The following is a 15,699-nucleotide window of genomic DNA, read 5'->3' on the forward strand; positions in this document are numbered from 1 at the left end:
ACAACTGAGACCTTGTAACAACTAATGAGTCACATGACACTGGGGAGGGAAAATGGCTAATTGGGCCCAATTTGGACATTTTCACTTAGGGGTGTGTAACGAAACGTCCCACACTCCACTTAAGTTCTTTCGTCATATACCGATTCCTCCCAGTCCGAATATAGATATCAGATATTCCAAACCGCTGATAACCAATAACAAGGCAGTGCTGGTTTGGTTGCTCAACATGAACTGTTTATTGAAACACATGTACAGAGAGTTAACACTCAGGGACAACCCCTCCCCCTCCCTTTGCATTCAGGGTGGGGTAAACTGTCCAATAACAATAGACACACAGGTCAGGTGTATTCAAACTACTCAACAGTAAACAGTCTTATCAGGAGGGAGGGGTTGCTGGAGGAATCCCCCCCCCCCCCCCGGCTTCACATAGACATACATCCCATAATATACTTCTCTCCCAAGGCAGACAGACACAATAGAATAATGGAATACAACCACACCCCAAACGACCCAGCAAAGAGTACACAACAAAATGAGAATATATATATATATATAAACATTCCGGAGTGGTTGTACAGTGAGTCCGATTAGTACAGATCAGACTGGATTTCTCAGTCACCCTGTGCCCCTATTAGAGACACAGTGTGACTTAGACATAGGAGGTGCATGGGGAGCTAAGGTTTTCCCAACCTCCCCAAGCGATTATGGGTTCCACGGGCCCCCTGCCCATAGTGTACTCACTTTTGTTGCCAGCGGTTTAGACATTAATGGCTGTGTTGAGTTATTTTGAGGGGACAGCAAATTTACAGTTATACAAGCTGTACACTCACTACTTTACATTGTGTGTGTATGTGTGTATGTATGTATGTATGTGTGTGTGTGTATATATATATATATATATATATATATATATATATATATATATATATATATATATATATATATATATATATATATATATATATATATACACACACACACATGGGACGGAAAGTATTCAGACCCCCTTAAATTTTTTACTCTGTTATATACAAGTTTTTCACACCTGGATTTGGGGATCCTCTCCAGATCAGTCAGGTTGGATGGTAAACGTTGGTGGACAGCCATTTTTAGGTCTCTCCAGAGATGCTCAATTGGGTTTAAGTCAGGGCTCTGGCTGGGCCATTCAAGAACAATCACGGAGTTGTTGTGAAGCCACTCCTTCGTTATTTTAGCTGTGTGCTTAGGGTCATTGTCTTGTTGGAAGGTAAACCTTTGGCCCAGTCTGAGGTCCTGAGCACTCTGGAGAAGGTTTTCGTCCAGGATATCCCTGTACTTGGCCGCATTCATCTTTCCCTTGATTGCAACTAGTTGTCCTGTCCCTACAGCTGAAAAACACCCCTACAGCATGATGCTGCCACCACCATGCTTCACTGTTGGGACTGTATTGGACAGGTGATGAGCAGTGTCTTCTTTTCTCCACACATACCGCTTAGAATTAAGGCCAAAAAGTTCTATCTTGGTCTCATCAGACCAGAGAATCTTATTTCTCACCATCTTGGAGTCCTTCGGGTGTTTTTTAGCAAACTCCATGCGGGCTTTCATGTGTCTTGCACTGAGGAGAGGCTTCCATCGGGCCACTCTGCCAAAAAGCCCCGACTGGTGGAGGGCTGCAGTGATGGTTGACTTTCTACAACTTTCTCCCATCTCCCGACTGCATCTCTGGAGCTCAGCCACAGTGATCTTTGGGTTCTTCTTTACCTCTCTCACCAAAGCTCTTCTCCCCTGGCAGGACAGCCAGCTCTAGGAAGGGTTCTGGTCGTCCCAAACGTCTTCCAATCAAGGATTATGGAGGCCACTGTGCTCTTAGGAACCTTAAGTGCAACAGAATTTTTTTTTAACCTTGGCCAGATCTGTGCCTTGCCACAATTCTGTCTTTGAGCTCTTCAGGCAGTTCCTTTGACCTCATGATTCTCATTTGCTCTGACATGCACTGTGAGCTGTAAGGTCTTATATAGACAGGTGTGTGGCTTTCCTAATCAAGTCCAATCAGTATAATCAAACACAGCTGGACTCAAATGAAGGTGTAGAACCATCTCAAGGATGATCAGAAGAAACGGACAGCACCTGAGTTAAATATATGAGCAGCAAAGGGTCTGAATACTTAGGATCATGTGATATTTCACTTTTTCTTTTTTAATAAATCTGCAAAAATGTCAACAATTCTGTGTTTTTCTGTCAATATGGGGTGCTGTGTGTACATTAACGAGGAAAAAAATGAACTTAAATGATTTTAGCAAATGGCTGCAATATAACAAAGAGTGAAAAATGTAAGGGGGTCTGAATACTTTCTGTCCCGTGTGTGTGTGTGTGTGTGTGTGTGTGTGTGTGTGTGTGTGTGTATGTGTATGTATATGTGTATATATACACACACACACACTGTATCTCACAAAAGTGAGTACACCCCTCACGATTTTGTAACTATTTTATTATATCTTTTCATTTGACAACACATGAGAAATGACACTTTGCTACAATGTAAAGTAGTGAGTGTACAGCTTGTATAACAGTGTAAATTTGCTGTCCCCTTAAAATAATTCAACACACAGCCATCAATGTCTAAACTGCTGGCAGCAAAAGTGAGTACGCCCCTAAGTGAAAATGTCCCAATGGGGCCCAATAAGCCATTTTCCCTCCCCGATGTCATGTGACTCATTTAGTGTTACAAGGTCTCAGGTGTGAATGGGGAGCAGGTGTGTTCAATTTGGTGTTATCGTCTCTCATTCTCTCATACTGGTCACTGGAAGTTCAACATGGCACCTCATGGCAAAGAACTCTTTGAGGATCTGAAAAAAAGAATTGTTGCTCTACATAAAGATGGGCTAGGCTATAAATCCCCTTCCCGCCGACCGTACGCAGATATGCGTACTCGGCTTTCCGGGGTTATACCGGGATGATGCCCGCAGCTGCAGGCATCATCCCGGTACCATTGTTTACAGCGGGCGATCGGCTACCCGAGTATAACAACCGATGCGGCTAAAAGCCGCTCGGTTGTTATACCGGAGGAGCGGGAGGGGACATCCCGCCGCTGTTACCGGGTCCCCCGTGCGATCGGGAGGCCCGGTGTCTGATCGTGTGCCTTCAGCGGCTGGGGGCGGGCTGGAACTAAGCTGTGGGCAGCTTCGTTCCAGCCTTCTCGTTGTAAATGCGGAAGCGACATCATGACGTCACTCCTTGTTTACTCGGCTGCCAATGGCGGCGAATTTAAAAAAATACACAGTATTCAGAATTGCCGTTTTCGGCGATCTGAATACTCTGAAGTGCAGAGGAGGGATCGGGGGTCTTTTAGACCCCCGATCCCTCCATAAAGAGTACCTGTCACCACTTATTACTGTCACAAGGGATGTTTACATTCCTTGTGACAGCAATAAAAGTAAAAAAAAAAATTTTTTTTTTAAAACACAATTTATAAAGTAAAAAAATAAATTAAAAAAAAAATTTTTTTTTAAAGTGCCCCTGACCCCGCGAGCTCGCGCAGCGAAGAAAACGCATACGGAAGTTGCGCCCGCATATGTAAACGGTGTTCAAATCACACATGTGAGGTATCGCTGCGATCGTCAGAGCGAGAGCAATAATTCTAGCCCTAGACCTCCTCTGTAACTCAAACCTGGTAACCGTAAAAAAAATTTAAAACGTCGCCTATGGAAATTCATAGGTACCGTAGTTTGTCGCCATTCCACGAGTGTGTGCAATTATGAAGGGTTACATGTTTGGTATCTATTTACTCGGCGTAACATTATCTTTCACATTATACAAAAAAATTGGGGTAACTTTACTGTTTGGATTCTTTAAAATTTATGAAAGTGTCCCTTTTCCAAAAATTTGCGTTTAAAACACCGCTGCACAAATACCGTGTGATAAAAAATATTGCAGCAATCACCATTTTATTCTCTAGATTCTCTGCTAAAAAAATATATATAATGTTTGGGAACTCTAAGTAATTTTCTAGCAAAAAATACGGATTTTAACTTGTAAACACCAAATTTCAAAAATAGGCTTAGTCATGAAAGGGTTAAGAAGATTGCCAAGACCCTGAAACTGAGCTGCAGCATGGTGGCCAAGACCATACAGCGGTTTAACAGGACAGGTTCCACTCAGAACCGGCCTCGCCATGGTCTACCAAAGAAGTTGCTCAACCTCATATACAGAGGTTGTCTTTGGGAAATAGACGTATGAGTGCTGCCAGCATTGCTGCAGAGGTTGAAGGGGTGGGGGGTCAGCCTGTCAGTGCTCAGACCACACGGCACGCACTGCATCAAATTGGTCTGCATGGCTGTCTTCCCAGAAAAAGCCTCTTCTAAAGATGATGCACAAGAAGGCTCACAGTTTGCTCAAGACAAGCAGACTAAGGACATGGATTACTGGAACCATGTCCTGTGGTCTGATGAGACCAAGATAAACTTATTTGGTTCAGATGGTGTCAAGCGTGTGTGGCGGCAACCAGATGAGGAGTACAAAGACAAGTGTGTCTTGCCTACATTCAAGCATGGTGGTGGGAGTGTCGTGGTCTGGGGCTGCATGAGTGCTGCCGGCACTGGGGAGCTACAGTTCATTGAGGGAACCATGAATGCCAACATGTACTGTGACATACTGAAGCAGAGCATGATCCTCTTCCTTCGGAGACTGGGCTGCAGGGCAGTATTCCAACATGATAATGACCCCAACACACCTCCAAAATGACCACTGCCTGGCTAAAGAAGCTGAGGGCAAAGGTGATGGACTGGCCAAGCATGTCTCCAGACCTAAACCCTATTAGGCATTTATGGGGCATCCTCAAATGGAAGGTGGAGGAGCGCAAGGTCTCTAACATCCACCAGCTCTGTGATGTCGTCATGGAGGAGTTGAAGAGGATACCAGTGGCAACCTGTGAAGATAGAATAAAATATTTACACAAATGTGAGGGGTGTATTCACTTTGTGAGATACTGTGTGTATATATATATATATATATATATATAATATACTTACTGTAAAAACTACTTACTCTACAGTAGTTTGTGTTTTTTATTTTTTGCTCTATAAACCATTTTGGAAAAAAAAAAAGAGGTGATCAAATACCACCAAAAGAAACCTGTGGAGAAAAAAAGAACATCACTTTTATTTGGGTACAGCGTTGCACGACCGCGCAATTGTCCGTTAAAGCAACGCAGTGCCGTAGCGCAAAAAATGGCCTGGTCATGAAGGGGGGTAAACCTTCTGGACGCAAGAGGGTGAATAATTTATCTATTATTATATATAGTGCCTTGCAAAAGTATTTACCCCCTTGGCTTTTTACCTATTTTGTTACATTACAGCCTTTAGTTCAATGTTTTTTTAATCTGAATTATATGTGATGGATCAAAACACAATTGTCTAAGTTGGTGAAGTAAAATTAGAAAAATATATACATAAAACAATTTTTCAGAAATAAAAAACTGATAATTGGCATGTGCGTATGTATTCACCCCCTTTGTTATGAAGCCCATAAAAAGCTCTGGTGCAACCAATTACCTTCAGAAGTCACATAATTAGTGAAATGATGTCCACCTGTGTGCAATCTAAGTGTCACATGACCTGTCATTACATAGACACACCTTTTTAAAAGGCCCCAGAGGCTGCAACACCTAACCAAGAGGCACCACTAACCAAACACTGCCATGAAGACCAAGGAACTCTCCAAACAAGTAAGGGACAATGTTGTTGAGAAGTACAAGTCAGGGTAAGGTTATAAAAAAAATATCCAAATCCTTTGATGATCCCTAGGAGCACCATCAAATCTATCATAACTAAATGGAAAGAACACAACAGCAAACCTGCCAAGAGACGGCCGCACACCAAAACTCCCGGACCGGGCAAGGAGGGCATTAATCAGAGAGGCAGCACAGAGACCTAAGGTAACCCTGGAGGAGCTGCAGAGTTCCACAGCAGAGACTGGAGTATCTATGGAGCGTACGGCTTATTGTCATCCTATGTACAGAGTTGTGCTTTATGGCAGAGTGGCCAGAAGAAAGCCATTACTTTCAGCAAAAAACAAAATGGCACATTTTGAGTTTGCGAAAAGGCATGTGGGAGACTCCCAAAATGTATGGAGGAAGGTGCTCTGGTCTGATGAGACTGAAATTTAACTTTTTGGCCATCAAAATGCTATGTCTGGCACAAACCCAATACATCGCCCAAAGAACACCATCCCCATAGGGAAACGTGGTGGCAGCATCATGCTGTGGGGATGTTTTTCAGCAGTCGGGACTGGGAAACTGGTCTGAGTTGAGGGAAAAATGGATGGTGCTAAATACAGGGATATTCTTGAGCAAAATCTGTACCACTCTGTGTGTGATTTGAGGCTAGGACGGAGGTTCACCTTCCAGCAGGACAATGACCCCAAACAGACTGCTAAAGCAACACTTGAGTGGTTTAAAGGGGAAACATGTAAATGTGTTGGAATGGCCTAGTCAAAGCCCAGACCTCAATCCAATAGAAAATCTGTGGTCAGACTTAAAGATTGCTGTTCACAAGTGCAAACTATCCACCTGGAAGGAGCTGGAGCAGTTTTGCAAGGAGGAATGGGCAAAAATCCCAGTGGTAAGATGTGGCAAGCTCATAAAGACTGATCCAAAGCAACTTGGAGCTGTGATATCCACAAAAGGTGGCTCTACAAAGTATTGACTTTAGGGGTGTGATTAGTTAGTCACATTGACTTTTTTTGTTATTTTGTCCTATTTGTTTGCTTCACAATAAAAAAAAAAACAAAAAATCTTCAAATTTGTGGGCATGTTCTGTAAATTAAATGATGCAAATCCTCAAACAATCCATGTTATTTCCAGGTTGTGAGGCAACAAAACATGAAAAATGCCAAGGGGGTGAATACTTTTGCAAGGCACTGTATGTGCTCCAACTCAGGAGACTCTCAAAATGTATAGAGTTAGGACTGCAGTAAACTGGGGTGCCGTGACGTGGCCTCTGCAGCTTACGCATGTATTTGCAAATGTGTACAAACAAAACCCCTTGGTTCTAATGTGAACTAACGGGGTTAATTTGGTTTGTTGCAGGCTGGCTGGTAAGTGAGCTGGGAATTTTTGTCTGGTGTTTTTTGACATGCATTGCCCTTCCACATGCTCCTTGCTGCAAAGGCCAGTTATAGGTTGGGATGGTTGCCATTTATTTGTAGAGTCTGCACTTTGCCAAGGCTGCACGGCTGCTATCTTGCTGGGACAGGTGAGTATAATAAACTGCGCATAGTCAATAAACTGGAACTGTAATGTAAATGCAATGACCCATTAAACTAAGCTGGAGTTTTCTGTTATAAGTAGTGTAGGTTTCTCCCCGTTGTGGTGCTTGTAGTCAGCCATTAATGACAAAGAAAGCTTTCCAGAACCCTAGCTGTCTTCTGTGCCAGGAACACATTAACTTGTTTTGTAATGGGGACTCTCAGACAAAATCTGGTCACAAGCTGTAGTAAATAATTCTTTTTTGTACCATCCTAGGTGTATTCACACCTGACTTGTATCTGTTGACATGATTAGGCTATTCATATTATGATAATGTTTTTGGTGTGGTGTATGGGCTGCAGACAAATAATCCTGATCTGTCTGTCTCCAGGATGTGCCCTCGGCCACTCACTCACTGAAATCTGTGCCCATCGCAGTGGCGGATTATGGCGAGTCAGAGAGCGATGAGGATGACTTGAAGCCTAGAGGTAACTGTATATTAGGGGTAGGGATGCACCGATACCATTATTTTTACAATGAGTACCGATACTTTTTTTTTTTTTAGTACTCGCCGATACCAATTACCGATACCTACCGCAACTGTTTTGTTTTCACTCCAATGATACAAAGCATTGAAAAGTTATTTACAAATTAAATAAATAGATTTTTTTTGTAATTTTGCGCTTTTTCAATGTGAAATGTGTAAATATATGTTAATATATATGTGTAAAAATATTCACTAACAAAGCAAACAAAAAAAAAAGAAGGTTTAATTGTTTATCGTTGTTTATCGTTTATAAAATAGACGTGAACTAAAAAAAAAAAAAAAAAGCAGGAAAATAATTAAATGGAGAAAAATAGGGAGTTAATTAAGGCTGATTAGAGTAAATTAAGGGTTAATAAGGGGTTAAACAGAGGAACATTTGCTCATCCCTTTGATCTGCAGATGAAGAAACAGAAAGATTCAAAAAGAAACAATGTTTCTTTTTATTTTAGTGTTTCAGCAGCTGAGCAATGTTGTTAATAAACATTGCTGGCTGTTTTTTTTTTTTTTTGACAGCTCCAATTTCCGGACTTCTTTAACACTTCAGCTGTCAACAGGGGAGACCCACTGACAGCTCAAAGAAACCTGAAAGTATCGGTGCATTTGCACGAGTACCGATACTTGTTAAAATACTCAGTATCGGCACCGATACCAATGCTAGTATTGGTGCAACGCTAATTAGGGGTCCCATAACCAGATAGGGAAACTACTGTATTTTGGGTTTGGGTCAGTTTTATATTGAAAAATTTACAAAGCAATATAGATTTTCTTAAAGCGGAGATGTAACTCTGCTTTTTTGTTTTTTTATTTTTTTATGGGCCCCCAGGAGCTGTTGGTCATAATGTTAGTATGCACCGTATATTAGCACATTCTGACAGACCTGGATGTCAAGTGATGCCCTCCAGTGCTGCACTGTTGGCACTCCCGCTGGACATGGGCACTTCCATCTTTTCTCTGTCTTCCTTACAGTCTGTTCATCCTCTTGAATGGTTGGCCCGTGATGACATCACTCCTGCGAATACACACACAAGTGACATCATCAGGACACATCGAAGTGCTGTAAATGTGCACTTCCTTGTACATTACCATGACAGACAGTGGGAAGTAGTTATGACAGAAGAGACCAATAGGGTTTCTTCTGTCAAAAAAACCCTACCTGTCAGCCATTTAAATTTTTTACACAATTCCACTTTAACAGAGAGCACAGCAGTTGGCCTTCAGAAACTCTTTGTGATTAAACTTTTTATGGAACTGTCTTAGGGCTTATAGAGGTCTTTGCTGTGAGTCATTCAGGTGTGTGTGTAAATTTCAGCTTAAAGCAGTATTAAACCCAAAACCAAACATGTAATATATTGCAGCTTACAATCATTAGATGTGGTGGCTGCATTAGTTTCCTTATTTTAGGTATTTTTCCCCCTCTGTTTTCATCTGGTGATCTGGCCAGTAACACACCTCCTGTCTTAGAGTCCTCCACTCTGGATGAAGGCGCAACAGAGACTCTATTGGGCAACAGCATTGTCAGTCTAGGGGGAAGGGATTGCTAGATGTACTAGCAGATTTAGATACATTAAAGCGGTATTAAACCACGGTGGATGAAAAAAAAAGAATCCCCTGCAGGGCAAGTTCATAATGTGCTAGTATGCATTGCATACTAGTACATTATGAGAGACTTACCTTAGAACGAAGCCCTCCAGCACCACGCTATCACCACTGGTAGGGCTGACATCTTCCCCCAGTCTTTCTTCCAGGTGCGAGTCCTCTGGCTACATGAGTGGCCTGGGACACAATGACATGACCCCCACACATGTGCGTGGGAGCCGCCGTTTGCGTCACAGGCTCTGAAATCCTGGAACTGTATGCTGGACCTTCAGAGTGCATGTGCTGGTAACATCACTGGCTGCATGCACTTTGAATATCTCCTAAACTGTGCCTTATTATAGGCTTACCTGTAGGTACAAGTGGTAGAACAGAGTTTACTACCACTTTAATAAATTGAAGCCAAACCCCAGCTGACACTTTATAAGCAGTTACAGCTTACAAAAGTTTTTTCTTTTGGGATAAAGGTTTTCAATAAATGAATAAAAGCTGATCATTGTAAGCACCCCATGTCAGTATTAAAGTGGTTGTAAACCCTTAAACACCACTTTTACCTACAGATAAGACTATAAGGCTTACCTGTAGGTACTGTGAATATCTCCTAATTTTTCACAGTTTAAGAGATATTCACTGTCTCGGCACATGCACACTAATGAAACAGCTTGCTCGTGCCGTTTCTTCAGCTGCTGTGCCATTACCGGCGGCGTCATCGTGGCCCACGGCCAATCACAGCGCCGGAGCCCGCGATACATGTCGCCGGCCACAGCGGTATGCCCGGGACCAATTCGGGGGCTTTGATCTACGGTAAGTATTTCATTATGAGCTAGTATGCTATGCATACTAGCTCATTATGCCTTTTTGTCTTGCAGTTTTTTTTTTTTTGTGGGTTTACAACCACTTTAATTTGTTTATCTCAACCCTCTACCTGCTACATCTGCAGGACAGCTTGTTCTGTTGAGAAACACTTACTTGCTGGATCACCAGGTGAAAATATAGGAAAGAAATGCTAAAAACAAAAACGAATGCAGCCACCACATCTAAGAATTGGTAAGCCCCTATATAATAAATGTTTGCTTTTGGGTTTAATACCACTTTAATTTATCCAGCTCTGTAAAAATCAGGCTTTTTTTTTCAGCAGATAGGGATAGAGCTCAAAGGGAGACTATACCCCCATCTTCTGGCTAAAAATGAGAATACAAAAAATTCATAAGCAGTATTTCATATTTTTATATGACCAAAAAACACATTTTTTAAATATTTTTTTTTCAGTTCTGTTAATAATAAAATAAATGCAAAACAAATATACAAAATATTACACATTTGTTTTATTTATGGCACAAAAAAGTTGTTTTTTTTTTTTTTTTACTTAAAATAATAATTTGAATTGGTTGAGTGTCCTTCTCCCCCTCTCTCCTGTTACATTCCTATTGGCCCATCACCATGATGGCCAGTTTCAGTGGCCAATAGGAATGTGTGGGAGAGAGTTGTTAGGCTCCATCACTACCAGGAGGTACTAGCTTTTATCTGATCTAAATGGCCCAGCAGTTGAAGTCGCTTTAGGCAGAGGCTCTTTATAAACAAGCACCATTTGTATAGATGATTTACCTAAAATGCCACCCTTAGTTCTGAGTGGAGCTCATGATGAATCCAGCTGCAAGTAAACTGGAAAAAAGTGAATGTGTTTTCCTATCTCAGCCATTCCTGCTTCATTTCAGGCCTTACTGGGATGAAGAATATAGGCAACTCGTGTTATATGAATGCAGCTCTACAAGCTCTCTCCAATTGGTAAGTCACCAGTTTGCTTCATGAAAAGTTCATTCAATATCTGTGGTTATACTGGTGTGAACAATTATTAGCTTATTTCTGGCCCGACCTGCATTTCATGTTTTAAAAATTGCTGTGTGACTTGAAGATATCAGGCAGCATCTGCATCATCAGATCAATAGCGTTCACCTTCAGTTGTGTAATACAAAGGTTTGCCTAGATGGATGTCCTTTAAGGGCATTGTTCCAACAGGCACTCACACTACATAGTTGTGACAGGCCAACAAAATACAATAACAGCAAAATCAATAAGCGTATATTATTTTTTTTATTTTTTTTTTTTTATTACATTTTGTCAGAAACCATGAAATCAGACAGACAGAAGTGCAGTTAAATCACACTTGTTTAAAAATAAAAGTAAAAAGAACAAATGTAGTCAAAAGATAGCCAGAGTTCAGGAACCGGAACGGATAGTCAGACAAGCCAAACGTCAGGGAGACGGAGGTGAGCGGAGTAAAACAGCAAGCAGGATCTGGAGCCAGAAGGGGTCAGCCAAGCAAGTCTTTGAACAGGAATGCAGGAGAGCATCTCTGTGATGTTGACTAAGGCAAAGGCAGAGTTCCTCTGGGCTGGACGGCTTAAGTAGGCAGGACTGACGAGCAGGATATCATCAACAGCTGAGTACCTGTGGAGAGATAGGCCAGCTCCGAGAAGGAAGGGCTGAGCCCAGCCCTGACACATTTATAGTTTATTTCACTCTTCAGCAAAGCACATAATACAGTAAAAACAAACATGGCAGATCAAAAACCTTCATAAAGTACATAACAGTAATCGCAATGAAAAATGTCAATTCACATTCGGAACTGTGTCGTCTTGTATGATTCTGTAACCATTAGAAATCTTTATTACATGGAAAAACATTACATCCAAACAAGGTCCCTAGAACATACAATTCAAGAACATGCAATACTAGTGCATAAGCAGGGGTCTGACCCATGCAGGCTTAAGCAAAAAGAGCGCGGTTTCCTTTTCTTTTCTATAAAACCTAAATTATAACATAGATGGGGATCAGGGAAAAATAAGTGAGAAAAAAGGAAAGAGAAGAGGGAAAGAAAGGGGCTGGTGCTTGCTTAAAAAGCCAAAGGATACCGAACAATCGATACTGGGGCTTATCCCGGGGATAGGTACGAAGCGTAATCTCCTGAACACTGTAAGTCATGCCAATACCACCACATTTTGCGGAGTTGTTCCTCCATACGTTTCATGGCCACTGTTAGGCGTTCTATATCATTAATCTTGTTTACCACAGCTATCCATTGACAAACCAACAGGGGGGGAGTGTGTTTTCTTTTTGGGATGCACACCTTGGTCGCATTAAGCAGGTGGATCAGGAGGGATCTCTTGTACCCACGTCTCAAAAGTGGTGTAATGTTTAGTAGCAATGTCTCTGTGCGCATCTCCAGAGATAGATCAGTAAGCTTATGAATCAGTCATCTGACATCTTCCCAAAAGGATTGTGGGCACGACCAAAGGATATGCAACAACGTGCCTGGTTCTTTTTGGCATCGCCACCACAATGGAGAAACAGTGGGATAGAACCTATGAAGGAGTGCAGGGGTCTTATACCAGCGGGACAGAAATTTATATCTTGCCTCCTGGTATCTGATGGACAGGGAGGACCAATGGGCAAAGTAAAGAACCCAATCCCTCTGCACAGGGGTTAAGGCCATGTCTAAATCTTGCTTCAGTTTCTGAAGGAAGGGAGGAGCAAAGTCCTTAGGTGGTTTGGAACGTGAAAGCGTATGGCGCATAGGCGAAGTCTGTGAACAAAGCTGCTCGAACCAAGTAATCTTACTATGGTTCACTCTACTCATTATGATGGAGGTTAAGAAATGTCGTATTTGCATGGCTCTCCACAAATCCAAAGGGGAGAGATCATGGCCTGGATCTCCAAACTGGACCACTATCTGCCTCCTGTCAGAAAATGTTGAACTCGGAATTGGTTGGTCAAAAGAAAGTCTTTGAATCTTATATCCTTCAAGCCTGGAATAAATTTTTGAGCACCAATTATAGAAGATATTAGATTAACTGTCTGTGTAGCGAATCCTAAGCACTCTGTTTTGTATTATTATAAGGTTTTAAAATAAAAGCATGAAATAATTTTTAAATACTTTTATACTATTGTCACGCTTACTCCTAACGCAGGTGGTGAGACACTATAGCGAGCTTCTGTGTTCTATAGCCGCCCCCTTTCCCATAAGGCAAGCAGACCTACCTGTACTCGGTTGCCCCCAGGTCTTATACACAATGCTATAGTGCCTGGCCACCATGCCAGGGCAAGTACGAACTGAGCAAAGCAAACAGGTACTTGCGTTTGGTAGACAGGCAGAGTGGTTCAGTGACAGTCCAGGTACACAGCAGGCAAGGTTCAGAATAGTCAGGGTCAAATCCATAGTCAAAAGGCAAGCAGAGTTCAGAGAGTATCTGAAGTCATATTGAGGGAAATCCAAGCAGCAGGGTAGACAAAAGGGGAGCTTGGATCACGTGTTAAACACTATCACAAGCATGAGACTGCAGGCTTGGCTGGCTTAAATCAGGTTTGGTCTCCACCCAGAGACTGGCTACATCAATCACCTTGCAGGTGGACAGACATGGAGAATGCCATAGCGAAAACCAGGATGCTGGAATGAGGAGCTCCTGGCAACTATATATCTAAGCAGTTTTTTTATTTGTGTGTGTGTGCGCAGAGCATGTCAATGTAACTATTCCTTGTCTTTGCAGCCCTCCATTGACTCAGTTCTTTCTAGAATGTGGCGGGTTGGTGCGGACAGACAAGAAGCCAGCCCTTTGCAAGAGTTATCAGAAGCTTGTTTCTGAACTTTGGCACAAGAAGCGGTAAGGATGATTCCCTTTTCCCATAGGCCACACTCGACCAACTGATTGATCATTCAGAGCCTGTAAGCAGGTGTGATTGATGTGTCTTTGAGAGTTTCTGTGAATGGATAGACTAGACTACTAAGTAAAGGTAGAGAGATGTCCAGAAACAGTCCCTGCTAGTTGTATTCAAAAAGCTTTTTGTTAAAGATCAGCAAACCTCTGGGTAAATTCCATTTGCATTATTTGTTAGAGCAACAAGGTGGTGGAGCTTTATATGCTGGTATGGATAGGTATCTCAATTAGGTGTAGAAGCTTTGTACAGGTAGCTCTTTGGTGCACCATGGCCATGGTTAGACCTTTTGAAGTAAAGTCTTGAGGTTTATAGATGTGAGAATACAAAACAATTTTTTAAATCCAATAAGAGTTTATTGGTCACAAAGTTCATTTAGAAAAGCCAGCGTAGTTCAGGGGTTGGGGGATCCCTTTTAATAAGGGTTTTTAGACTTCTAAAACTGAAAAAATATCTGAACATGAATTTGAATTGTTTGAAATAGGTTATAGGAGAAACATGCAGCCTACTTTAGTCACTGCTTGCATGTACCTACTATACTATATTTCCAATAACTTTTTATAGACTGAGAAATAGTATGTTGCTCTCTCCCCTGTAAATTGCAAGGCATTTTTCCTTGGCTGGCCTGTAGATAAGTGCTCCACCCAGCAAATCTGTTTGTGCTCTCCCCCCATCATTTAGTTAGCCCTCCCATTCCATTGATGGGCTTTTGGTAAAAAACAAGAAGGAGTGGATCACAAACGATAACCTCAGGAGCTGGTCATTATTTGAATATCAAAGAACCTAATTTTTCTGAGGAACCAAAAAGCTCTACTGGAAATCAGAACCGATGTACTGGAGCCACTAGGTGCCTTTAGAAAATGTGGTGCTTTGAGATGATATGAAGCCACAGATGCATCTGAAAGCACTAATAAAAAAAGTTATGTCTTTCTAACCTGGTTGCCACCTCTGCTGAATTTACTTTGAAGGTGTAGGTTCTGAGGCTGTCCTTCTTATCCTTCCTTCCCCATTTTGTCCAGTTTGTGTAAGTCAGTTGTCCAAGCACTTTATCTGCTTCATGTTTTCTCCTGTTAAGTGGTTCCCCAAATGAGCAATGAAGAATAAAGATGACAGCTGTGGAGCTTGCACCTTTAAGTACAATTCAACAACGAAACGCACATCCTTTTACTCCACCACATGAAAAAAAAGGGAAGGATGTGATGGGGAGCAACATATTTGGGACTTTAAAGGAGAAGTGTAGGAAATAAAAAGAAAAATAAACCTGTATATACTCCCCTATATGGCAACAGCATTGGTTCAATGCTGCAGCTGTCCCCTGCCAGATGTAAGTCTGAGAACTGAGCGATAACATGAACGCTGATTGCTCAGCTCTTGGTCTTCACTGAGCATAGAGCAGTGACTGTCAGCTACTGTTCTCTGCTTTGCCCCTCCAGTGCTCACTTGAGAGGCTGTGGAGGGGGCGGGAGCAGCTGGCTCAGGTTCTCAGCAGCACACTTAGAGGCTGAGCCAGCTGTCAGCTAGGTGGATTCCTGATAGTTAAAGTGGACCTTCAGTAATTTTTTTTTAAATCTTTCCATCTATTAAATCTTCTGCCTTTGTTGTTGTTTTAACATTGGATAGTAAAACA

The 15,699-nt window shown here is 41.9% G+C and overlaps 1 protein-coding gene across 3 annotated transcripts in view; it reads left to right on the forward strand.

Annotated features, from left to right (window-relative positions):
• Positions 1-15,699, forward strand: part of USP20 (ubiquitin specific peptidase 20) — a 113,128-nt gene that overhangs the window by 41,438 nt on the left and 55,991 nt on the right. For all 3 annotated transcript variants that reach the window (XM_073600487.1, XM_073600490.1, XM_073600489.1), the window contains 3 exons: positions 7,614-7,710; positions 11,078-11,147; positions 13,907-14,020. In XM_073600487.1, coding sequence (XP_073456588.1) covers positions 7,614-7,710; positions 11,078-11,147; positions 13,907-14,020 — 281 coding nt within the window. The remainder of the gene's footprint in view (positions 1-7,613; positions 7,711-11,077; positions 11,148-13,906; positions 14,021-15,699) is intronic.

The sequence above is a fragment of the Aquarana catesbeiana genome, linkage group LG09 (assembly GCF_042186555.1).
Source record: "Aquarana catesbeiana isolate 2022-GZ linkage group LG09, ASM4218655v1, whole genome shotgun sequence".
Taxonomy (NCBI): domain Eukaryota; kingdom Metazoa; phylum Chordata; class Amphibia; order Anura; family Ranidae; genus Aquarana; species Aquarana catesbeiana.